At 42.4% G+C, this 26114-nt stretch overlaps 1 protein-coding gene across 17 annotated transcripts in view; it reads left to right on the top strand.

The window, feature by feature from the left end:
- CPNE4 (copine 4) overlaps window positions 1-26114 on the top strand; it is a 420479-nt gene that overhangs the window by 378549 nt on the left and 15816 nt on the right. For 16 of the 17 annotated variants that reach the window (XM_039525586.1, XM_039525585.1, XM_039525590.1 and 13 more), the window contains one exon: window positions 11380-11446. In XM_039525586.1, the coding sequence (XP_039381520.1) occupies window positions 11380-11446 (67 nt within the window). The remainder of the gene's footprint in view (window positions 1-11379; window positions 11447-26114) is intronic. The other variant, XM_039525584.1, reaches the window with a different exon arrangement.

Genomic DNA, 26114 nt, shown 5'->3' with positions numbered 1-26114 from the left:
GGTGAGGATTTGACTTCAGCAATAGGCAAATATATTGTAAAATTAACTTGATTTTGGATTCCAAATCAATAGCTCAGGGGAGGCGTTTTTTCCCCTAGATATTGGATAGGGCATCTAGTTGAATACCTAATTATCAACATGTTTTATTTCTGATTTTGCTGTATCTGTTTTTATTATTTTCTTCAATCTGAATGTCGCAGTGATTTCAATTGAATTATACCAGCAGAGAATTTGGTCCTCTTGGGTCACAGAGGGGTCACTACAAATACTTCTCTTCTGGTCATCCTAGAAAATTCATTCCCTTACAGGAGCAAATTAAAAATCTCTCTTGCACAAACATATATGCCTAAATATGCTCCTACTTTCCCTAGCTCCCAGACACAATGAATTTTCCATCTGTTTAGTTCTGGTAGAAAACAAAATTAAAATGAATGAAAAACATTGTAGGGAAATGTCATGTCATGTCAAATATCATGTCACTCACATCACTGAAACTCTAAAAATAATGTAATTCCACCCCTGCTTATCATGATGCAATGAAAACCCAATATAGGTAGCAATGTTTTTGCTTTGTGGTGCAGCATGATGTACAGTCTGGAACGTTAAAACTGCACTTGTCCTATTTACAGACTCTCACTGTTGTTCAGTGAAATTTACCCGAAGGGTAGGATATCCTCTGCAACACAGGTGGAGTTCGAAGCCTCCAAGACAAAGGGGTTGTGAAACTGTCCTTTGTGTGGGTTTGGTATCAGTTTACTATGCAATTCCATTGATCTTCCAGTGCAATTTAGAGTTAAACCTTTGGAAACTACAGAGACCCATACACATCCTCCTAAGAACTCACTTGACTGGCAGTCTGGAAATTGCAGTATTTTAAAGATTAGTAAGAGCCCTCCTATGGTCTCATGGAGCACCCCCAAACTCTTTCTAACAATGCAGTCCCATTTCTTCAACACAGGATGTTTACTAAATTAGGTCGTTTTACACCTGCAAGTATAAATCAGGTCACGGCCAATTTATTTATAAACTAACAAGGAAGCTTGCCATTTTGGTCTCACCTCTCCTATTATGCTATTTTACTAGGCTATAATCTAGCACGACAATCTTGTCTTTTTACATTTTATCACCATAACCTTTCATTTCCCTTCACTCATTTCCCACCTCACTTGCAAAGGCTTCTTTTCAATAGATATTTACACCTTTTTTTGCTTAGCCTATGAATTTCAGAATTCACTTGGTATTTTTGCACTGCAGAGCTTTTTCAGTCTTCTTTTAATGATAATTGTGGGAAGTTTAAGGCTACTGCATTTGTTAGATACTTCATTAGTAGATGTCGTTCAGTGACTAGCTTCAGGGAATTTATATTCCCCTTATTCATTAGTTATGCCTCTTGTAGGTGAGACTGCCATTACCTTCATGCTCTTGAAGGAGGGGGAGGGATAGCTCAGTGGTTTGAGCATTGGCCTGCTAAACCCAGGGTTGTGAGTTCAATCCTTGAGGGGGGCCACTTAGGGATCTGGGGCAAAAATTGGTCCTGCTAGTGAAGGCAGGGGGCTGGACTCAATGACCTTTCAAGGCCCCTTCCAGTTCTAGGAGATTGGTATATCTCCAATTAATTTAAATTTATTTAAATTTGAAGCCCCATTTTATAAATTTATATTATTCAGCAGATTCTAGCTCCCCGAAGATGACTAAGAAGCTTTTTGTAATTTGTTGCATTTCAAATACAGCTATAACTAAAGCTGGTGCATGAATATTAATGTTTAGATTTTGAATATTTATGACAGGACCATGTAGAATTTCTGTCAGTGTCCAGCCAAACAGTGCAACAATAGCCTTAGTTTATTATACTTTTAGGTCCTCGCAGCAGTTTTTGTATTACAAGAACTAATGTCAACCCATTCCCTCAGCTCCACAGAAACCTATCGTGCATTATGGGCCAAATCTTCAGGTCCATTAACCTCAATGGAAGTTTGCTTAACCAAGGACTTACTAAAAACTGGGGGCTCAGTTGTACTTAACAAGTATTGTCCTGCACTGGGAATGATTTGGCACCACACGGAGAAGAATACAATCCCTCTGAGTACAGAGGGACTGCTCCTGCTGCCACACTCCTCCACTTGTCCTCATCCAACCCACAAGTCCTACATCTAGCAGCATTGATGGCTGGCAGAGACAGAGTATTGAGCCATGGCCCACCTCTTCCCCACCCCGTGGGAGCATAGGGATGCAATTGTGCCAGTGGTTTCCCCAGGAATTGAAATTAGGGGGGGGTGTTCGAATTTAAGGGGCGGGGGGTTGTCAGGGCTGATGAGATGTATAAAAGAGATATGAATAAAGTAAATGTTTTCTTAGGATAATGCAAATTTAACATAAGGATAATTCAAGTTACACCAAAATACATAACAGGTCTAGATTTTTAAAAATATATAAATTTTAATTTAAAATTTAATTTAAATTGAGTTTTGAAAAGTAAGCCATCATGGGAAAAGAGGGAAGTCCTCTCATGGATCAGTAACTGGTTAAAAGATGGAAAACAAAGGGTAGGAATAAATTATCAGTTTTCAGAATGGAGAGGGATAAATAGTGGTATCCCTGAGGGGTCGGTACTGGGACCAGTACTGTTCAACATACTCATAAATGATCTAGAAAAATAGGTAAACAGTGAGGTGGCAAAATTTGCAGATGATACAAAACTATTCAAGATAGTAAAGTCCCAGGCAGACTGTGAAGAGTTACAAAGGGATCTCACAAAACTGGGTGACTGGGCGACAAAATGGCAGATGAAATTCAATGTTGATAAATGCAAAGTAATGCAAATTGGAAAACAATCTCAACTATACATACAAAATGAAGGCGTCTGAATTAACTGTTAACACTCAAGAAAGAGATCTTGGAGTCATTGTGGATAGTTCTCTGAAAACATCCACTCAATGTGCAGCAGCAGTCAAAAAAGCAAACAGAATGTTGGGAATCATTAAGAAAGGGATAGATAATAAGACAGAAAATATCATATTGCCTCTGTATAAATCCATGGTATGTGCACACCTTGAATACTGTGTGCAGATCTGATCACCTCATCCCAAAAAAGATATATTGGAATTGGAAAAGGTACAGAGATGGGCAACTAAAATGATTAGGGGTATGAAACAGGAGGAGAAATTAAAATGACTGGGAATTTTCATCTTAGAAAAGAGATGACTAAGGGGGGATATGATAGAGGTCTATAAAATCTTGACTGGTGTGAAGAAAGTGAATAAGGAAATGTTATTTAATCCTTCACATAACACAAGAACTAGCAGTCACACAATGAAATTAATAGGCAGCAGGTTTTAAAAAAACAAAAGGAAGTTCTTCTTCACACAACATAAAGTCAACCCATGGAACTCTTTGCCAGGGGATGCTGTGAAGACCAAAACTATAACAGGATTAAAAAAAGAACTAGATAAATCCCTGGAGAATAGGTCCATCAGTGGCTATTAGCCAGGATGGGGAGGGATGCAATACCGTGCTCTGAGTGTCCCTAGCCTGTTTGCCAGAAGCTGGGAATGGGCAACAGGGGATGGATCACTTGATGATTACCTGTTCTGTTGATTCCCTCTGAAGCACCTGGCCTTGACCACTGTCGGAAGACAGGATATTGGGCTATATGGACCATTGGTCTGACCCAATATGACCATTCTTATGTAAAAATTAATTATAATAATAAAAATGTTTAGTACAGAAACTCCCCAACATAATGACCTCTCAAGATAGCAACGATGTGAAATAACAACCTTGGCAAGTAATGCGTTTTAAAAATCTTGGCCTACTAGGAAACATATTTATATAAACTTCCATTCCCAGTCACAAACCTAGCACTCTGGAGCAAAGTCACTAAAATACAGTCCAACAAACAAATGTTTATTTAACATGCCCCTCACTTTTCCCTCCACTGCACCCCACTCACCGGTATTGTCCTTGGTCAGTGGAGATTCACAGTTCAGAGGTGCTTTCACGTGAGTACACCTCCCAGATGGGGGGCAAGAAGGCACCTTGCTCATTCCTCCAGCTGCTCACTGTTTGCTCTGGCCACTGCTGTTCGTTGTGCCACCGTTCACTCCGCCACTCTGTTGCCAATGGCCTTGCGCAGTCACCTTCTGCTGCCACCTGCCACTGTGACCTCTGTGAGTTGGTCTCTTGAGGTTCTACCCAGCTCTCAGCGATTTCAGCTGAGCTCTCAGTGGAGGAACCTCACTGCTAGTGCAGTCTGGGCCATCTCTTCCACAGAAATACTGTCCCCACAGCAGGACTAAGCCCTTAGACCTGATTATCAGTGATTTCAGCTTCAGTGGTCACTTAACAGAACAAAAGACTATCTATGGAGCCCAATCAGCTCTGTCTTTAAACAAAATGGAGAGGGACAGGTCCCCACCCTCTCTCTTGATGCCCTCAGTCAGCACAGGCTAAGTACAGTTCTACTGCCCTTTACTCATACAATAAGAACATTTCATTCCCCTCTCCCCACATTCAAGTGATTTGTAACCCAACCCCAGCCAAAATCTATCACTTGGGCAACACAGCTCTGTTTGCTAGATACCTAGGTAGATTAGGTGTGAATGTAAATACAATCTGGTCCTGAAGCCTTTCCCCCTAGCCCCAGCTCATCACTAGCTGTCAGGGAGAGCTCATTTAGACTTTGCTTACAAATCATCATTTGAAATTATTAGGTTGGCCAACATCACCAAAATGAATGCACTGACATTGTCATAAAAAACAACAGCTGTATAAGGAAGCTAGTCTATGTTCATACTTTTCAAATCTATTATACTTTTTCAGATACACATATTTTATCATACGCTGATGTGCTTTTAAACTGTGTATTAATGTTTCAATTTCAATTCAAATTTCCAAACAGTCACTAAATTGGCACATAACTAGTTCACAAAACTGGGGAGGGGGGTGTTGGGGAAATTCAGGGGGAGTGTAGGGAAATCACTGAATTGTGCCCAGCAGCTGTGCAGGACCATGAGAGGTGAAGAAGGCTACATGTTCCTGCCACCTGCTGCACATGCATGGAGCGATTGGACCCAACCTGACCCAAACCCAGGTCATCATTATTTGGCCCTGTCAGATCATGCAGATCAGCCCTGGGTAACCTAACTCCAATTGTGATGAAGAACTGGAAATGTTAAAGTATTTCAAATGGTTGCTGTATTTTCTTTGGAGCTACAGCTAATCCCTTGTAAGCTGTTGTGATTCCATATTTATTGGCGTCAAGACCTTCTGAGATAAGTACTTAATAATACACTCAGGAACATGATTCACTCATATGGTTTAGGGATAAAATACTTACTTCAGCTCATTTTCTTCCAAGTCATGCCCTAAACATAAAAGATTACAGTTTTAATAGAGGTTAATGATGGTTCTCTCTTTTGCCTTTTTGCTCTTTTTCATGGTTTTTTTTAAAATTAAATGTGTAATAGGCATTCAGCTTTTAATGTGGAAATTTGAGTTGTCTATTTAAGTGAGAACAATATTTGATATTACAATGGGAAAATTTACTGTAACAGAGAGAGTTCAAACAATGGGGAGCCCTTGTGGCACCTTAGAGACTAACAAATTTATTTGGGCATAAGCTTTCATAGGCTAGAGCCCACTTCATCAGATGCATGGAGTGAAAAATACAGGAGCAGGTATAAATACATGAAAGGATGGGGGTTGCTTTACCAAGTGTGAGATCAGTCTAACGAGATAAATCAATTAACAGCAGGATACCAAGGGAGGAAAAATAACTTTTTAAGTGGTAAGAGAGTGGCCCATTACTGACAGTTGACAAGAAGGTGTGACTAACAGTAGGGAGAAATTAGTAATGGGGAAATTAAGTTTAGGTGAACACTTCAATCTCTCTGGTCACTCAATAACAGACCTAAAAGTGGCAATTCTTCAATGAAAAAACTTCAAAAACAGACTCCAACATGAAGCGGCAGAACTGGAATTAATTTGCAAACTGGATACCATCAGATTAGGCCTGAATAAAGACTGGGAGTGGATGGGTCATTACAAAACCTAAACTTAAATTCCCCATTACTAATTTTCCTGGAAGGGTCTCCTAAGCACATGCTTAACTAGAAGCAGTTGAAGTCAACGGAACTACCCATGTATTTCAAGTTAGCAGGTGCGCAAGTTGCTGAATTTCAGCCAAAGTACTTTCATTGATAAAAGTAAGCCAACAATAACGAAACAAGTTGGATAAGTATTAGCCTCAATTTACAGATTGGTAACATGACACACAGACAGGTTAAAGGCAAAATTTCCCAATGTGGATGCCTTAAAATTAGGTACTTAAATCTGTATTTAGATACTTAATAAAAGTAGTCTGATTTTCAGAGATGCTGAGCACAGATAGCTCTCAGTGACTTCCATGAATTTAGGAATGAAAGCATCACCAAACACATGATCCAGCTAATTCAATGTATCAAGCAATGGCCAGTACCACTGGTTTCAGAGGAGGGTTCATGTGACTTACCCAGGGGGAGAAGTTTTGTCCTATCTCCCTTCAGGTAGCATTTGACTTCTGCCCTGAAGCATAAAGGTTTCTATATTTGGTAAGTTTTATTCAGTTAAATAAAACTGTGGATAGTCTCCATATAAATGATTAATCCGTGGCTTCAATGATAGCTTTTGTAAGGGAGTCCCACAGGTTAATGATATGTTGTTTAAAAATATAACTCCTTTTATAAGTTTTTATTGTGTTGCCATTTAATTTCATTGGATATCGCAGTTCACTTTCTCTGTACCATTCACAAATTTACAAAATGCTTTCATTTCCTTTCATTAGTCTCTTGTTGAAACTAAACAGTCCAAATCATTTAAATATCTCTTCTCATTTTGGTCACCTGTCTCTGAACTCCCTCTAGTTCGTCTGTATTATTTTTTTAAATAAAGTGACAAAAATTGAACTCTGTGTTCAAGGTGAAGGTGTAGCATATTTTCAGGATTGTTTTTTATTTTGTCCTCTCTACAGCCTTATCTTTTGGTTATTTGTTTTTTTTAACCTCTGTTGTGTATTAAGCAGCTGTTTTCATTGAGCTGTCTACAATGATTCTCAAGTCTTTTTTCTGAATGGTTAGTTTAGAACCCAGCAATTTTTGAGTAATTCATGTGATTCCTTTCCATGTGTGTTACCTTATATTTATCAACAACGTTTCTGTTGAACCTGAGCCTTAGCCCTGACTTTTCCTCTGACTCGAGTACAAGCCTAAATCTAATCTAGATCTACTCAGTCAGTCTATAGTATCCCTTAAGTGTTATGCATCTGCTTAGCAGAATAAAATATCAATAGTCATATCTCTGCACACAAATAAGAAGCAGCACAATTATGGCAACTATTTAACCTACCAGGACAGCTTTGTAGTTGTCACTGGCTTCTCTAGTTTCCTCTTTACATGGATTAGAGCTCAAAATTCTCACTATGTGAAATGCAAACTCTCAAGACGTGTTTCCAAAATGTGTGATCCTTGTCATAGCTGACCTTCATGTTGATTTTCTGTTATTCCCGGTGACATGTATATTTTATAATATTTACTATCCCCGAAGTCAAATCATTCAGGATTTTGCAAATTATGCCTTGCTTTGAGTTTCAGAGGAGCTTTTCCTGCTGTGTGTAGACTGGAAAACTGCAAAAAAATATGAAGTGAATTTGGCAAGGTGTTCTTTCTTTGTAATTTTTTTAAATGGTTTTGCCCAAGGTAAGGTTTTATTAGTAGTAGTAGTAGTAGTATTTATTTATCATTAACACTCCAGAGTCAACCTTAGGTTTTGTGTAGTACCACTGTCTTTCCCTGCCTTTGCTGTCTCCTCCAATGTATTTGGCAGTGCTGTCCGTCATGATGGGGCTGGCAGTTTACATGTGTATGCCCAAAGCTCTTTGTGACAAAATAGGGAGTACAAACAATAATACACTTCTGGCTGTAAGTCTTCTTTTAGATGTGTTTATATGAAAAAGAAAAAATCATTACACCAGAGCCCACTCTTCTCCAAACACTCTGCTGTAATGATTTTTCTTCTTTTTCTTTTTTAGATAAATACATTTGAAAGAAGACGTGTGAGAGAGAGCCAGAGGTGTATTCTTGGGGCTCAGTAACACTCGGGGCAGCCCCCATCCTGCACTGTCCAGATGCCAAAACAACTCCTGACATAACTTAGAGCAGCTGCAGGCTTGTTCTAAATTACATTGCCAGCAGCTGCAGTGGTGGAATGCCATGCCCCACTGCCCTCTGTCATGTCTCCTCCCCAGCCCTAACCCATCCCTTGTACCTAAAGGAATTTTTCTGAAGCCAAGGGAGCTCTCAGCGACCCCTTGTCAGCTTTTCTCCTGCTACGTTTCAGCAGGGCAGAGTAGCAGAAATGGAGCTGAGGATCAAGCCCAGGGTTTCCATATTGCATACAAAGCTGCAGGGGAAGGGATTAAAGGAAATCAGATGGTGATGAGATATAAAAGACAAGAGAAGTTTTTTAGCAATAATCATTTATCACCTTGATAAATTCCATTTCCCCTTTCATGTAGATATGCAGCATGTACACAATGGAAATACCTATTGTGGAGGGACACCACTGAAATCAAAGTTAGATTTCTTTCTAAAAGATGTTCTCTAGATCCATCACAAGTTTTGGGGTTTGATGCAGTAATTGCAGGGTGAAATTTTATGACTTGTATTATGCAGGAGGCCAGACTAGATGATCACAATGCTTCCTTCTAGTCTTAAAATCTATTCAATCACAGCAATACAGGGTTTAATTTGATAAACCAGCCATGTTTAATCATTGATGTAACATAAAATTTTTCTCCCACTTTGCTGTCTCTTTGATTCCTATTTCTTAGCCTCTTAATGGGTAGTTGACTTCTAATTTGCATCTATTATAAAGGGTTTCTCCACTTCCAGTAGTGTTTAATCAAAGGGAAGGCAATCAGGAGATGGTTGTCATAAATTTTCACTGCCCCCTTTGGTTATGACATCTCTTGGAATGAATGTTTCATTACCATGCAAATAATTCATTGTCATATATGATAGCATATGGGACACAATATTACATTCCCCCAGATTCAAACAGCAAGTACATTTCATAGCAAGGCAGCAATTCATAAGAGCTTAGCCCTCAGGTGGGAACAACTTTTACTCACTACAGCCAAGCCATTGTTAGGCACCATTGATCTGGGCATGGTGACTTATTTCCACACCCCATTGTCAATCCCCCAAGCCAGGCAGTCCCCAACGTCTAAGAGCTTTTAAAAAAAATACTTCCATTTTGCTCCTGCTCCCAAATGATTGACCAGAAATACCATGGCACTTTTCAGGCAGGATGCTGATATAGTGTAGTGAGTGCTGATATATTTCTGTGAGTATGTCTGCAGTCATGAGTTAGTCACTAGATAATGTCAAGGCCTGACCACAGAGCCAATTAAAAGTTCTGCCCCAAACTGTGCATTTTTGGAGGTTCCCAAGATAGTAACAGAAACTCAGCCTCTTGGGGAACCCTCCTGACTAGTCAGTGCAGTCTTCAAGCAGAGGCAGCTGAATCCAAGTCAGCAAAGCACTGATGCATGTGTGTTAATGACTTCATTAGGACTTAAGACCTTATTTAAAGTTAAACATGTGTGTAAATGCTTTGCTGAATAGGGTGGATTTAAGAGCATTTTTAAGACTAAGCAGATGCCTAAGTGCTTTGCTGAAAGGAGGCCAAGGTGTCATCACAGTTTGTCATTTTCCATATACTGTATGGAGAGAAAGGGGCCTATAGCATCTACAAAGATGAGCTCTGTGAAGTAAGAAGGAAATCAGTGTCCATGTAGTCTCCTGGTCTCCTGAATCAGGATCTCTCTCCTCTCCATCCAGATGATCAAACTGGAATGAAGAACAAGGTATCTCATTGTAACACTTGGAAGCAAATTTACCATGACATTAAATATACCAGCTCATCACCCAACCTATGTCTAATGTAAAATAAAATCTTTGAACAGATTTTAGTAAGCACCAGTCAGGTTACAGATGGAAACCCTCATGCTGTAGGTGAAATTTCCCCTTTTGTAATGTTGCTAGAAGACACTTCCCACCTGGATAGTTCTATGAACCCAAATCCAAACACCTTTAATTACACAATCCTCCCTTCACTAGACTGTCATCGTGAGGAGGGTGATTCTGTTTCTTCTTATCTGGAAGAACTATGTTATAGATCTTACCTATATGAAAATTGTTTCTAAAATACTGGAAGGAACCCAAGCTACCCTCAATCATGGGGCAGAAAACAGAATAGGACTACACTTAACATGCTCTGTATCTGTTTCCCCACTTCAGGGATGCTCCAAGACAATTTTACTCCTCCAGTTAGTCTCAATCTCCAAAAACATTAGTTTTTTCACCTGACACTCCTCCCCTGTCTCTTTCTGCACTTCACGGTACATTGTCTTACTCCTCTCTTCTCTTGCCCCTTCTCTGCTTCCTGTCTCCCATTTCTCCTGTCACAAACTTCTTTCATTTATACTTTCTCTCCATCACAGAGGTTGTGCTGTTTCTACTATGAAACAGATATTCCTACTAGTCTTAAATATAGTCATTACTGATTTATTCTGGGTTTTTTTCAATTGGTCTCACATGATGCAATCTCTGTTTTTCTTTCTATTAGGGATGGGCTGTGTGATGGGGAAGTGCATTTTTATGTTATGCTAAATTTATTTCAGTGTGCTATGCTTCATGGAGGTGTCCTGCTGGATCTGGATTGGGGGCAGGGAGGAGAGAAAGAGAGAGCAATAACTAGCAGTTCGTTATGGGTGGCAACAATGACCAGCAAAAGGCAGGCAGCCACCAGCTGTAGAAATAAGGGAGGAATTGCTGGAGTTGGGAGCATCTGAGAAGTTGTAGACTCCGTCCAGCAAAGATTTACTAACAGTATACATGGTGAATGGTGCCAGTAGAGTCAATGGGGCTATTCGTAGTGCATAAGGTTAACCACGTTCTTAAATCTTTCCAGGATCAGGACCTTGATCAGCAACCTATTACAGTAGGCATATCAAATAACAGGACATAATTGGAAAAGAAAACCAAACGGCATGTCAGAATATAGAGTATAACAGTCCGTCTCAGAGAAAAGTGTCGAGAATCTAGTAATGTCTGTGTTTCAGGATGCTCTGATAAATACAAACAGGAATCTAAATGTGAGAGTAAAGGGTGACGTTTCTTGCAAACATAAACAATGGTGACCAAATGACATGTATGATCTAGCAGCCTTTTCTGGACTCTTCTGCTTTGTCACCTTTTTCATGGACCAATATGAAGGAATAAATGTTTAGTGGAACAATGTACATTTCTTGGTGAAAAAAACACTTCTTTATTTTATTTTCAGTGATAAAATGTTCCCAGCCTTTGGTTTTGGAGCCAGGATACCACCGGAATATAAAGTAGGTGTACAGGTGAATCTTTCTAATTTCCATGGTTTATATGGCACAACGTATTGCTGTTGGTGAGATGGTTTATCTTTGGGGGAAATAGTTCCCTCAGCTTGTTTCATTCTGATGGCTTTCTGCTCAAGATAGTACCTCATTACATACACAATTCTAAGAGTCAGTCCAAAATTAATGATGTTACATCAAAAATAATGTAATGGCATTTACACACACACCCTTTTTTATGAGGTTGACATGAGGATGTCTCTGCCTTATCTTTCCAGGTTCAGATTAGGTTTTGAGGAATATTTGAGAGAAATATTTTGGAACCATTAAAAACTTCTTAAGGTCTGATATCACAGAACCAACATTTGGAAGATTCACTTTAACGTTGGGGCTGGTGCTGATGCTTTCAGAGGATGTGATTAAGCTGACGCTGTTGCCGAAAATAATGGTCTTAGTAATGCTCAAAGTTGTGGAAATTTTGTGTGTCCAAGGGACTGTCATCAGTGCAAGGAATGGAATGCAAGAAAATATCCATGCTAGAAAGAAGTGGTACCCATGTGAAAAGAGTGAGGACTAGATTGATATTGAGGCTAGAAGAGGTGAACATAAGAAAATAAAATCTGCAGTGGGGATAATAGAGTCAGAAAGGTACCTGGAGAAGAGTGACATCTGAGAACAAAGAGACAGCAGTCCAAATTCTGTGTTGCTTGTGTAAAGTGGTGTGGAGAGTAACCAAACGGTGTTCCTGAGATGATGATAAACACAAAACTACCTAATGATTCTGCACTGGTTTAAATCAGGTTCAATCTGGGAGGAATACACCTTGTGAAGCCAAAGCCTCAAAGCCTACACAGCAGATTTCTTCTCAACATAGTATTATTGCATTGTACCCCACGCAGATGGAGGAAGGACAAATTGTGACGATGCCATTAGGACTTAGTTGTATAGAGCACAAACCAAAGGTCTGATTCACTATCCACTGAAGTCAGTGAGAGTACTTCCATTGGCTTCTATGAGTACTGGATCAAGCCCAAAGTGTGCAGTGCATTGGCAAACAGCAAAATGCGTCACAAAAGGCATGCTTATCTGAGAGGCTACTTAGAGGACTGTGTTACTCTGCTGGCTGCAATTCCTTGACAAGATGTCTGATGGTGATAGTACATTATAATTGGCAGCATGAAGTTCTGCTCCTTTTCCAGCAGAAATAATCAGCCTGCAGATTTTGACGGTGGTGCCAGTCTGACCAGCGTATTGGCAACATAGTACTTCTGTTACCACTCAGTAACAGATTACCTGACTCTCAAAGGAGTCAGAGGTGCTGTAGGAAAGACAGACACACTATCGTGGAGAGATTTTCCTAGCTAGGCAAAATCGTTGTTTGCACACTCCTCTTGAAAACCATACAAGCAAACACTCATAGTAAAGATGTGGACTTGCACTGAACATCGCAACTCAAGGCACATAGGAAGTCTCAAATGCAGTAGCAAGAGCTGCCCTTGTGGTGGGAAGGAATTGGCCTCATGGGACTTAAGCAATGTGTGATGGGGTGTCCACCCTATACAGGGTTGAAAAGAGTAAAGGTGGCCAGGCAGGCCTATTAACTTCATGGGGTGCACCTGAAGGAGGAGCCAGGAACATGCCACTAATTAGAAGGAGGCTCAGCTGGGCAGGAACAAGCTGGGGTCAGTATAAAGCCTAGGTCGAGTGAGCAGCAAGGTGGCTACAGGAAGGCAGGGAAGTATGCTGCAGTTAGTCCCTGAGTGGAGAGAGTTGGTAGGCTGGCAACCCTAAGGGGGTGGGGTACAGACGAAATGCAATGAGTGGAAAGAAGCCCAGGGAAACAGCAACAAGGGATCAGACCATGCAGAGACCTTGGCTGCTTGTTGTAGGGTCCCTGGGCTGGAACCCAGTGTAGAGCGCGGGTCTGGGTTCCCTTACCAGCCACCGGGGAATGGCAAGGGTGCTGGAGACGCCAGACAGACAGCAGGTCAGGGAGAACTGTGAATTCCTTAGAAGGGAAGGACCTTAGGGATCTGACCAGAGGAGACTGCAGATCTGGGATTTATCTGTGGGGGCTACAGACCAAGACAGGACACGGGAGGCCACCGACGGAGGAAGAGTGCAAGCCTGGCAGAGCTAATTCCCAGGATGGCCAGAAGGAGGCGCCTCTAGCAGTGAGAAGACCCTGTGACACAATGACAGATAAGAACCATCACAAAAAGGAGATGGAGATGGGTTCAGGAGACGTCATTTTAAACCTGCAAATTCAATTACTTGTAAATTGAGTGTATGCCTGGGCAAAGGGGGCCACAAAACACGCAGACTTTCAAATGAAAAAACAAAGGACCAAAGTAACATCTGCAATCTGCTCAATGGGAAAGTGTCATAGAGATGATGGAGCTACAATGGTGTGACCTCAAATAATCAAATGAAAACCTGAGGAAAAGAATAACCAGGCTACAGCAACAGATGGGGGACCTGCAACCAACTTGGTTTGAGCTCCCACAAAAGAGAGACCCCCATCAACACTGTGCTGAGCAAATAACTGGTCAGGAAGGAGGAAATCAGTTTAACTATGTGAGTATATGTCTGTAAATCTTAACTGGCACATGAATGTACAGCTGAAAATGATGTTAATAATCGTCAACATGGCTGTTCAGTCCGTCTACTGATTTTCTGCATGTCTGTATACAATAGCTATGTTCTCACATAGACTGTGTCACCTGCTGTTGCTCCCAGCTTTGTTTTAACTCCTTTTCTACATTAGTTAAAATCTGTGTCCCCTGGGAAGTAGGAAATAGGTCTCAAAATGGATACATTAACAAGGGTTATTGTGGGAAAAGGGACATATGTCTACACTGTAATTAGACACCTGTGGCCAGTCTGTGTCAGCTAGGGGGCTTGAGCTAAGGGGCTGTTTAATTGCACTGCACACGTTCGCTGTGGAACCCTCCCACCTCACAGGGTCCTGGACCCTCCTGCCCCAGCCAGAAAGTCTACACTGCAGTTGAACAGCCCCTTAGCCTGAGCCTTATGAGCCCAAGTCAGCTGGCATGGGCAAGCCATGAGTTTTTAATTGCAGTGTAGATGTACCCCAAGTTGCAAGATAGTCCTCAGGAATTGTCTCACATGGGAGAATCCACATCAGTGGTAACTGTGAGACAACATGAGGTCCAAATAGGAGCCAACTAATCATTGTGCAGTTACAAGATGAGCAATGTAGCTGTTAAAAGCAGTGGAGTAGGTAAGAGTACAAAGTGCAGGTCTTATTTATGTAAAATAGAAAAACGTCCCATACCTTACTATTAAGTGTGCATTAGGGTTTATAAAGTAGTCACTGAACATTTCATTAATATTCATAATCAGTTGTATGCCATTTACATGCAACTTGGCCATAACCTGGAAAAACTCTGGGTCAGTGGGTCATGAGTGCACTGTATCATTATATCAGAGAGGTAGCCATGTTAGTCTGGATCTGACATGCATCCGACGAAGTGGGTATTCACCCACAAAAGCTCATGCTCCAGTACATCTGTTAGTCTATAAGGTGCCACAGGACTCTTTGCTGCTGTATCATTATAGTTTTCAGAAGAATTTATATAGGCCTAAGTGCCGGACAGTTCAGACTTTCTTCAGTACATGTTGGGCTTCTCTTAGTAGTTAGGGATTGATGGAGGAAGGTAATAGTCTGTTGTTGGCTTCAATATATTCCATCCTATTCATCACCTCCTAACCTCTTCCTATTGGCTGCATTAAGTGCAATGCCCAACATGCTAACTATTGTTCTTTACCGGCAAAATGCATCTTCCACTTCCAGACCTGAGAAAGAGCTCTGTGTGGGCTGGGAAGCGCGTCTCTCCCACCAGCAGAAGTTGGTCCAATAAAGATATTCCCTCCCATACCTTGTCTCTCTTCCACTTTAGATTGATAGTGTGGAACAATGGCAATGTGCATCTCCACAGGGAGTTCAGAACCTTTTTGAGTGTGAGCTCTTTTAAAAACATGCTTCTGTACACAGTGTCTACAGTATTTCCCTTGCGTGAACACCTCTGTTGTGCCACATTGACTGACTGACTGATATTTTTCCATATTTCAGCTCCAAATGAAAATGCTCAGATTTGATTCTTTTCCCGCTAGCAGCTAAAGCGTTTGAACGGCTGTTTCTGGGGTGGGACAAGAAATCCTTCAGAACAGAAATAGTGACAAGTGGCACACACATCATTCCTCATAAGCTCCAGCAGTGCCATCTGATGTTTTGCTGTATGATAATTCTTCTCTGATAATTCTTCTCTTCATCAATCTGCCCTGCAACCCAAGTTAGCTAGCACTGTCACTCAGAGAACACCAATTGCTCAGACTTGGACTAGAATAGGCCTGTCAGACACCCACCTCTCTGTCAGACAATTCTGAGGTGTCAGACAATTCTGCTGTGTGACTGGTAGATGAACCCCAAGATAGCAGTGATCTTTATCAAGCGGAGCTAGATATTGCTGCTACAGCTGAGCAAAAGCAGTCAGATCCCTCAGAGACTGAAGAAGCTTCATACCGCCAGCCCAGAGCAGAACACACAAGTTGGAGCACATACAAGTTATCCCAAGGCAATATGCTATACTGATCACCCATGTCTTGAATAGTGCTTATATAGAGGAGTCATAAAAAAGAACAGGGAATAGCAAAAAGTATGGATTCAGAGGATGAGGAGGAAAACCGCAATGAGGAGGATGAGGAAGCGGGGAATACTAACCAAACTTGTCTTTTAGAAGACACGACACAGAGCAGTGGTTGCAAACCACACACCACCATAAAAGACATTGTTAAAACAGAAAAGGAGCAGATAAAATTGTGTCAGCTCCCTGAGAAGAGAATTGCCAAAAGTTAGAGCACTTATTTAAAAAATAAATAGAGACAGATGCCTGAATAGCCATGTGTAAGGAGCTGCATATAGAATGCTGTGTTTAGTTTTTTTTAAACTCTCCATTACTCCTGAGAGAGATACTAACTTCCCTAATGAAACATCCCAGCTGTGTATGTTGTGAAGACTGTAGGAGAAAACTTTGCTGTAATCACAGGACCAAAAACATATTCAGGATTCTGCACCTTTAGGCTATGGTAAGCGTGAACCTGACCATACTTCTCCTGTTAGTAGCCACCCATGACCTTGAAAAATGAGTACACCTATGGCATTTCCAACCTTTTAGAAGCTGGGACAAAATGTGCCTAAAACTACAAATAAAGCCTTCTAAATGTGGACATGGCAGACCAATGAAGAAAGGAAGATCCTACCATCATGAGTCTAAATTCCTTTATCATCTGGTTGCTGGCTATGGAAACTGTGCAAGATGCTCTTTAGTAAACTATAAAATATTTTTTTTAAAAATTGACAAGCTTTGCCAAGCAGAAATGCTCTTAGCCAGAGTTGCATGCAGTGCAACTGCCAGACTATTATATTATTAAGCACACTGGAAATAATAACTTTTGACTGATGATTCCATGCATTTGACAGTGTCTTAAGAGTTTGCAAAATATGATGCACTTCTGGAATTGAAATTTCATTTTCAGTCTGTCGGTGGCTTAATATTGTTCATTCATACATGAGTATAAAACATTGTGCATCTCAGCATTTATGTTTATATGCACCCAGTACAATTATTGTTCATGCACCCTTGACAAATTGTATTTGAATAAGTAATAAAGCATGTTCCTAACCTTCACTGAATTTGTCAAATCATTTTGTCAGGCAGTCCAAGTACTATCAGCATTGATGTTGCAAGAAAACAGTGAAATGTTCAAAGTGCTGTATTCCTTGTGCAGAATCTGTGCAAAGTGCTGTCTATAGCTGTCAGGCCAAGTTGTACATCAGCAATTATTAGTCTTTAGTTCATGTATATGATATTGCTCTGGACTGTGCATCACATCTTGCTAGCAGGGCCGGCTCCAGACCCCAGCGTGCCAAGCGCGCGCTTGGGGCGACGTCCCAGCGGGAGGGCGGCAGGTGGCTCCGGCGGACCTCCCGCAGGCATGCCTGCGGAGGGGCCGCTGGTCCCGCGGCTCCAGTGGAGCATCCGCAGGCACGTCTGCGGGAGGTCCACCGCAGCCGCAGGACGGCGACCACTAGAGCGCCCCCCGCGGCGTGCCGCCCTGCTTGGGGCGGCGGAAATGCTAGAGCCGCCCCTGCTTGCTAGTGAAACCTGTGCTTAGCTACTGTCTTGCACAGTTTGCAATGCTGAGTGAGTTACCCAATGGCTTGAGAAAGAAAGTAGTTGGCAAATCAATACTTTATGATCAGTCCCTACGTTGTGCATTTGTCTTTTAAAAATGGGCCAAGGTCTTTTCAGTACTTTTGCAAGAGTACACATCTTTGAAACAACCCATTGGCGTATGGGCTAAGGAACTCCTCATTATGGCACAATGACTAGAGCTGGATAGGAATTTTTCAGTTAAAATTTTTTTCATCTGAAAATGCCAGTTTGTCAAAACTGAAATTGTTCACTGGAAAGGGTCAGTTTGACTAATTTCCTATTTCACAGAATTTTTGAAAAAAGTTTCAAAATTGTCAAAATATTGCATTTTGACATTTTCAAAGGAAAAGCTCAATTTTGGGGGGTCAGAACAACTTTTCATTTTGAAATTTAGGTTAATTTATTATTTTAAAAATGTTTTTTAAAAATTGAAAGGTCAAAATTGAAATAAAATGTTTCAAAGATCTCAAAACAAAATGTTTTGATTGACCCAATCTGAAATTTTGGGAGGATTTTCAGTTCATAAAATTTTTCACAATTTTGACATTTCCCCCAATTCAGGACTGGAAAATATTTTGAAATCTGGAATTCTTGTGGGACGAAATCAGTTTCCCATCTAGTTCTAATAATGACATCATCTTGTAACAATCATGGCTATAGAGATTAATTTCAATTATCCCATGGCTAGGGACAGTCCTAGGCTCTTGGTATGCCAAAATCCATGTAATATTCCTGCGGTGAATGTTAAACTAGCCATAATGCAAGCCTCTAGGATAGGGTGGCCAACCTGAGCCTGGAAGGAGCCAGAATTTACCAATGTACATTGCCAAAGAGCCATAATAATATGTCAGCAGCCCCCTATAAGCACCCTGCCCTGCTCCCAGTGCCTCCCACAAACTGGCAGCCCTGCCAATCAGCGCCTCCCACTCCCTCCCTGCATTTCCCGATCAGCTGTTTTGTGGCATGCAGGAGGCTCAGTGGAGGGGAGAAGAGAGGGCACGGCAGACTCAGGGGAGGGGGCAGGAAGGGGTGGAATGGCGGCAAGGCCTGGGGCAGAGCCAGGGATTGAGCAGTGAGCAGCCCCCCACACATTGGAATGTTGGTGCCTGTAGCTCCAGCCCTGGAGTTGGTGTCTATACAAGGAGCTGCATATTAACTTCTGAAAAGCCGCATATGGCTCCAGAGCCACAGGTTGGCCACCCCTGCTCTAGGAGATATGGTTATAACCAGACTGTAAATAATGGTCCTTTACCAGGTGCCTCAGAGAGTTTATTTTGTGCAGCAAACTAAGAAATACCAAGCTAATGTTATGTAACCATCACTGATGCTCTGATGAAGTTCTCTGTCTGGGAGTAGAATTTATTTTCTGGAGCAGAAAGCCTTACAGGTGTTTATATGGTTGGAACCATTTATGCATTGTCAGCAATTATTCCGTGACACTCCTTGGGGACATTTAGTGCAGGTGGAATGTATCAGCGTGCTGCTTCTTTGCAGAGCTTAATGTACCACGTAGTCAATGTTTCAAATGTAAGTAAACTAATACTGTACTCATCCTTTACGTGTGGGAGTTCGTGGCATTCAGGGTTACCTTGCTCTGTCACATTTTGACCCATTTGACCCCATTAGAGCAGATCACAGTATCACGCCTACTTCTGAACAGCCAACTGGCATTACTACTTTCCACAAGGTACAACTGCATGAAGCATTTCCCAAAGTGCGTTGAACGTGCACTCCTGCCACCAGGTTACCAATTCAGAACAGCTATTGAATGGTAGTGCATGACTATCCTGTTGTTCCATGTGGAACACCATCTAGTGCATCATTCCATGGAGCTCAGACATCAGAACCAGGTTTGCTGAGACCTTTCAGCCTGATAACCCAGCTCATGTTAAATTTAAAAAAAACCAACACTCTTACTTATTGCAGTATGTTGAAAACAGGCGCAGCTGGGGCCTGATCCAGAGCCCATTGAAGTTAGTGGAAAGACATTGATTGACTTGAAGGAGCTTTAGATCAAGCCCCTGGTGTACTGCAGAAGGGTTTTCAACATACAGCAATCCTGCCTAATAGGAGTCCAAATCAAGGTTTGCAAAACCTGTCACCTCTATAGAAGTCCTTGCTAATCTGGTCCCATTTATATCTTGCCCCCTCCCCTTAGGAGATGCTTCTAAAGCCAGTGTCTATTCTTATATACACACCTCCTTCTCTCCCAACTCAGTAGAGTTGGACCTATGGAAAATTAAGAGCAGGTATCGGCTGTGAAATCGCAATAGCAATTTGAGTGGTGAATAGTGATTATTCTGTCTTCCCTATAAATACAATAGTGATATCAGTGCAAAATGATAGTACTTCTACCTACCATAAACTGGTAAACCCTATATGCCCCTATGTTGTTTGAGCACATATGTCATAATACTTCACCTATCATATTTTTTGGTTGCTTGCTGTCATAAACAACTCTAGGTTGACCATACCAGTTAGCCTTCATATTAAATTACTCAAGATATATTGATTTTCTCCCATTTTCTCACAGACACTCCTTGTTTCATGTAAAAAGCTTGCTTAAATGTCACAGGACCTTCTCTTATCACTATTCTATTAGTATCTGTATTATTTTAATGCTGAAAAGCTCCAGGCAGGGATTTAGGCCTCACTGTGCTCAGTACACTACACACAAACAAAGCTTACAGTCTAGGATTACAGTCTAAGCCTATATGACAAGAGATGACAGGTGGTACAACAAACAGACACAGGGGAACACAAGGTAACAGTCAAATTATGCAGTGAACAGAGGAGAAACAAACAGAGGGATTTTGCCTGTGGGGAGAGCCCACACGGTGTTTTCCCTTTCAGGCTTCTACAAGCAGTAAATACATCATCTAAGGAGGCATTACATTACAAGGTAGGAAATCTGGATAGTGAGGGATCGGCTGTCATGACTTGCTTGGGATGTGCCAAGTTTGTCTTTCTCCTGGAGGATAGAAATGACTTTGCAGACTACATGGCTCTGGGAAGAAGGATAAAAGCGTTTGGGGAGCAAGTGATGTTCTTCATCCTCCCAGTTGAAGGAAAAGGCCCAGGCAGAGACAGTCAAATCATGGAAGTAAATGTGTGGCTACACAAGTGGTGTTGGCAAGAGAGCTTTGGCTTCTTTGACAATGAACTGATGTTCCAGGAAAGCGGACTCCAGTGATGGGATGGCCTCCATTATCAACTACTTGGAAGAGCATCTCTGGACATCGTCTGGCCCACCTGATCAGGAGACCTTTAAACTAGGTTCTATGGAGAATGGTGACAAAAATCGGGCCAATGCGCATCTACGCTCAAGTAATGAAGACAAGGAGAGGGGGCTAATTTCTGGAGAAGGGTCTAGAAATCACAACTGCATTAAAAAGGCATTAAGAAAAGCAACAGGGCAATCTGCAAAATATCTTTGATGCCTATATACAAATGCAAGGAGTATGGGGAACAAGCAGGATGAACTGAAAGCCCTGGTATATGAAGAAAATTATAACTTAATTGGCATCACAGAGACCTGGTGGAACAACTCCCATAATTTGAGTGATGTGATCAGTGATCACATATCAGTGATGTGTGGATTATCACCGGAGATGCTGTAGAGAGGAAGATCCTGAGAGCAGCATTTCCCAAAGTGTCCTTGGAGAGGCAGGAAGGCGAAAACAGGGGGACATGGATGTGTATACATTGGATGTGGGGACAACTGGTTTCCTTTTCCTGAAGGGGGCTCAGTTTTCAAAAGTTTGGGAAAAGCTACCTAAGAGACAACCATTACTGGCCTTCCATAGGTGGTGTCTTTCTTGCTAGAAACCAGGACTTGGACATCAAAACAATCTCACACCTGTGCATTATTCCTGATGGTCCATTGCTAAGAGAATTCGAAGAGGTGCCAAATGCTTGTGTCTTCATCATATTTCCTGCCCCTTATTTAGGGTAGATTCTGCCACCCTTACTCACACTGAATAATCCCTTACTCCGCAAGTAGTCCCACTGAACAAAATGGGGCTGCTCTTGAAATAAAACACCACTCAATGTGAGTAAGGATGGCAGAATATAATATTTGTTGCGCTGACAATATTCTTCCTCTAATTATCATGCACATTTGCTAGATTTGTGGTTTCCTCATTAGCCTAACCTAGACAATAAGTATTTCTGAAATAAGCACATGGACCTTGGTGCTGCAGCACTGAACCAGATGAATGATGTTAATCATGATGATCTGTCAGCCACAAAGACCTATGCAGTGTCATGGAACTATTTGATTTGCAGTTATTTTGCTATACTTTCAGCTACATTAGGGATTAGGAAAATTAGGACCCAGAAACAGTGAATAGCCATAGCATTGAACAAATGAAACAGTAGTACGTGTCTATTGTGATCCTTTTATCTTTTTGCAGAGACCTAGCTAGTAGAAAACCTAGCAGGCAGAGAAAGAGCGAATCTAGTGAACGGCAGCAAAATTATTAGTGAATGAAAACTCACATAACAGTGCTTCGCAGTTGCAATTACCTTTGGCCTGCAGCCAGCTGTGAGACTGGCAGATAGCAGCTGGTCTTCTGGTCAGATAGTGCCCTTAGGCATGTAGTTTGGCCAGCCAGAAATGTTCTGGAACACCTCCAAAGTGTATCTGATAATCTTGCAGTTTCATGACTGCTGATATGGAAAAACGTGTGGTGACTTACTGTTTTTTCTTCTACAAAGCAAATGGGGCTGCATGAATGAGTGGTCATGTGATACCCCATGAACGTGACAACCAAAACCTGGTTTTAGCATACCAAACTTCAGGTTGGGCTTGGGATGAGTTCACAGACTCCTTGATGGATGCTGGCTTAATTCCTTTGTGATACTGGTAGCTACCCAAGTTCAACTCCTGCTTAGTATCTTTTAAATAATGGTAAGCATGATCATAGCGAGTAAGACTACAAGTGAGGGTATCATATTTTCTACCCAACCCCTCCTGCCCCCCATTACAGATATGATTAAGCGTCATACATTTACAAAACAACCTACCCAACCTTTTTGATGTCTCTCTCCTGAAAATATAAAACATGTCTAAAGTAGCAAAAAACATGAGTTCCACTGGTGGAGATCATGCAGGGCCCATTCTAACGTGAGTTAGCAGGTTCTGTTCAATGTTACAGCAGTTACTGGCCTTGTCCCAGCCCATTTATTTAACCATTAAGTGGGTGGAGCCCATCATGTTGCTTTTTGTGGACAGCAAACAGTGTACTGCTAGCACATAACCTTTGATCTCTAAGTAGGATAAAGTTACCTGATCCTATCTTTCAGAGTTATACCCTTGCAGGTGACTGATGTTACCATATTTCTTTGTCAACCAGTCAGGGGCGGCTCCAGGCACCAGCACGCCAAGCGCGTGCCTGGGGCGGCAAGCCACGGGGAAGCACTCTGCTGGTCGCCGCAAGGGCGGCAGGCAGATTGCCTTCGGCAGCATGCCTGCGGAGGGTCCGCTGGTCCCACAGCTTTGGCGGACCTCCCGCAGGCGTGCCACCGAATCCGCGGGACCAGGGACCTCCTGCAGGCAAGCCGCCAAAGACAGCCTTCCTGCCATGCTTGGGGCGGCAAAATACCTAGAGCCGCCCCTGCAACTAGTCTCTCTTTTATGCAAAACAAACCCTCTTTATGGCTTATGCCAGCCACTCCACACACCATCAGTGCGGAACCATATTTAGGCTAGCAATACAACACTGATAAGTCTCATAGGGTACGTCTACACTACGGGATTATTCCGAATTTACATAAACCGGTTTAACAAAACAGATTGTATAAAATCGAGTGTGCGCGGCCACACTAAACACATTAAATCGGTGGTGTGCGTCCACGGTCGAGGCTAGCGTTGATTTCTGGAGCATTGCACTGTGGGTAGCTATTCCGTAGCTATCCCATAGTTCCCGCAGCCTCCCCCGCCCCTTGGAATTTCCGGGTTGAGATCCCAGTGCCTGATGCGGCAAAAATCATTGTCGCGGGTGGTTCTGGGTAAATGTCGTCAGTCACTCCTTCCGCTGGGAAAGCAACAGCAGACAAGCATTTCGTGCCTTTTTTCCCTGGATTGCCCTGGCAGATGCCATAGCATGGCAATCATGGAGCCTGTTTAGCCTTTTGTGACTGTCACCATATGTGTACTAGATGCCGCTCACAGAGGCGATTCAGCAGCGCTACACAGCAGCATGCTTTTGCTTTTGCATGATAGCAGAGATGGTTACCAGCCATATTGTACCATCTACCATACCATAAATTGGTAATAAGATGATCGTGGCTACCAGTCCTTTTGCACTGCACCATTTGCTGCTGTCATAAGTGCCCCTGGCTGAGATCAGCCAGGGGCGCAAAAGCCAAAATTGGGAATGACTCCCTGAGTCAATCCCTCCTTTTTGGTATCTAAAAATAGAATCAGTCCTGCCTAGAATATGGGCAAGTGTACTAGAGAACCACTGTATCAGAGAACCAGAGAGCACAGCTGCTCTGTGTCAGATCCTGCAGAAATTATGAGCTGTATGCTATTCACAGGGGGTGCTCCTGCAACAACCCCACCTGTTGATTCTGTTCTTCCCCCAGCCTTCCTGGGCTACCGTAGCATTGTCCCCCCCACTTGTGTGATGAAGTAATAAAGAATGCAGGAATAAGACACAGTGACTTGTTAGTGAGATATGAGTGGAAGGCAGCCTCCAGCTGCTATGATAGTCCAGACAGGACAGTAAGGAGTGTGGAGGAGAGGAGCCCAGCATCCCTCTGCTAGTCCAGAGGCAATTGAATCTTTTATTTACACATGAAGGGTGGGGGCTGATGGAGCTCAGCCCCCTGTTGCTATGATGACGATGGTTATCAGCCATACTGTACCATCTACCACGAAAAATTAGGACCAGGCGCCCTTGATTGACCTTACCGATGCTAGTCAGCATGGTTACCAGTCCTTTTGCACTGCCCCATGTGCCAATAGGCTGATGATGAGGACGGATACCAGTCATATTGTACCATCAGCCATCCATGGCATGGGGGGAGCAAGGATGTTGGTGTTGAGTGCTGCACCATCGCGTCTATCTGCAGCATTCAGTAAAGATAGGGTGACATGTAAAAGAGTCAAGAGAGGATTGTTTTCCCTTTCACTTCTGGGAGTGGGTGGGGGTGTGTGTAAATTGCCTAGCTATGCCCTGACCCACCGCGGACACTGTTTTTGACCCTAGAAGCATTTGGAGCTCAGCCAAGAATGCAAATGCTTTTCAGAGACTGCAGGAACTGTGGGATAGCTTGAGTCATCCAGTCCATGAGCGTCCATTTGATTCTTTGGCTTTCCGTTACGCTTGTCACGCAGCAGTGCGCTGAGTCCCTGCTATGGCATCTGTCTGGAGATTTTTTAAAAATGATTTTGAATTTCATCTTCTGTAACGGAGCGCTGATAGAACAGATTTGCCTGCCCTGACAGCGATCACGTCCGCATGGTCCATGCGGGAGCTCTTTCTTTATTTAGATTTTTAACTGCATCACCACACGTGCTGATCTGAGCTCCACGCTGGGCAAACAGGAAATATTCAAAAGTTCGCGGGGCTTTTCCTGTCTACTTGGCCACTGCATCCGAGTTCAGATTGCTGTCCAGAGCGGTCAGTGGTGCACTGTGGGATACCGCCCGGAGGCCAATACTGTCGATCTGTGGCCACACTAACCCTAATCCGATATGGTAATACCGATATTAGCGCTACTCCTCTCGTTAGGGAGGAGTACAGAAACCGGTTTAAAGAGCCCTTTATACCGATATAAAGGGCCTCTTAGTGTGGACGGGTGTGGCGTTAAATCGGTTTTACGCTCCTAAAACCGGTTTAAACGCCTAGTGTAGACCAGGCCATAGATGCAGTTTCAAAGGGTTAGTCTCCTTTAACATGCACTTATCCCACCATTACAGTTGGCACATACAGTTTATGGATAGTCAACGTGACACAGAATTTGGTCCAGATGTTTGAAATGTGTATAGTAAGAAGAGGAATATGGGCAATAAGTGACAGGGCAGTGGAGTTAAAGAGAGTAAAAAGGATGAGGACTGCAATAGTGGAGGCAGATGGAGAAAAATGGAGTCTAGAACCAGAGAAAGATGCAGACCAGGAAGAAAGGACCAGCCTCAGAAATGGAGAGGTGCTTCAGAGGAGAACATCAGTCCCAACAGATCATCACTGCGGGGTCCAATGCTGAGAGTGCCAGAGAGCCGAAGGGGGCTAGGAAACTGATTTTTTAAATGTCTAATATGTTTCCATGCCACCACATTTCAAGTTTCCCTTTTAGTTAGAAAACCACCCACTTTTTGCATTTTCAGTATTTTTTCTTAGACAAGGACCCAGGAGAAGGTGATCGGTGTGTATTTTATTATATAACTATTTTTGTGAGGATGGTAGGGCATTTACAACTCTATTGACATTTAGAAGAACTTT

The sequence above is a fragment of the Mauremys reevesii genome, linkage group 2 (assembly GCF_016161935.1).
Source record: "Mauremys reevesii isolate NIE-2019 linkage group 2, ASM1616193v1, whole genome shotgun sequence".
Taxonomy (NCBI): domain Eukaryota; kingdom Metazoa; phylum Chordata; order Testudines; family Geoemydidae; genus Mauremys; species Mauremys reevesii.
The sequence above is the reverse complement of the archived record's forward strand: the minus strand, read 5'-3'. Positions and strand labels throughout refer to the sequence as shown.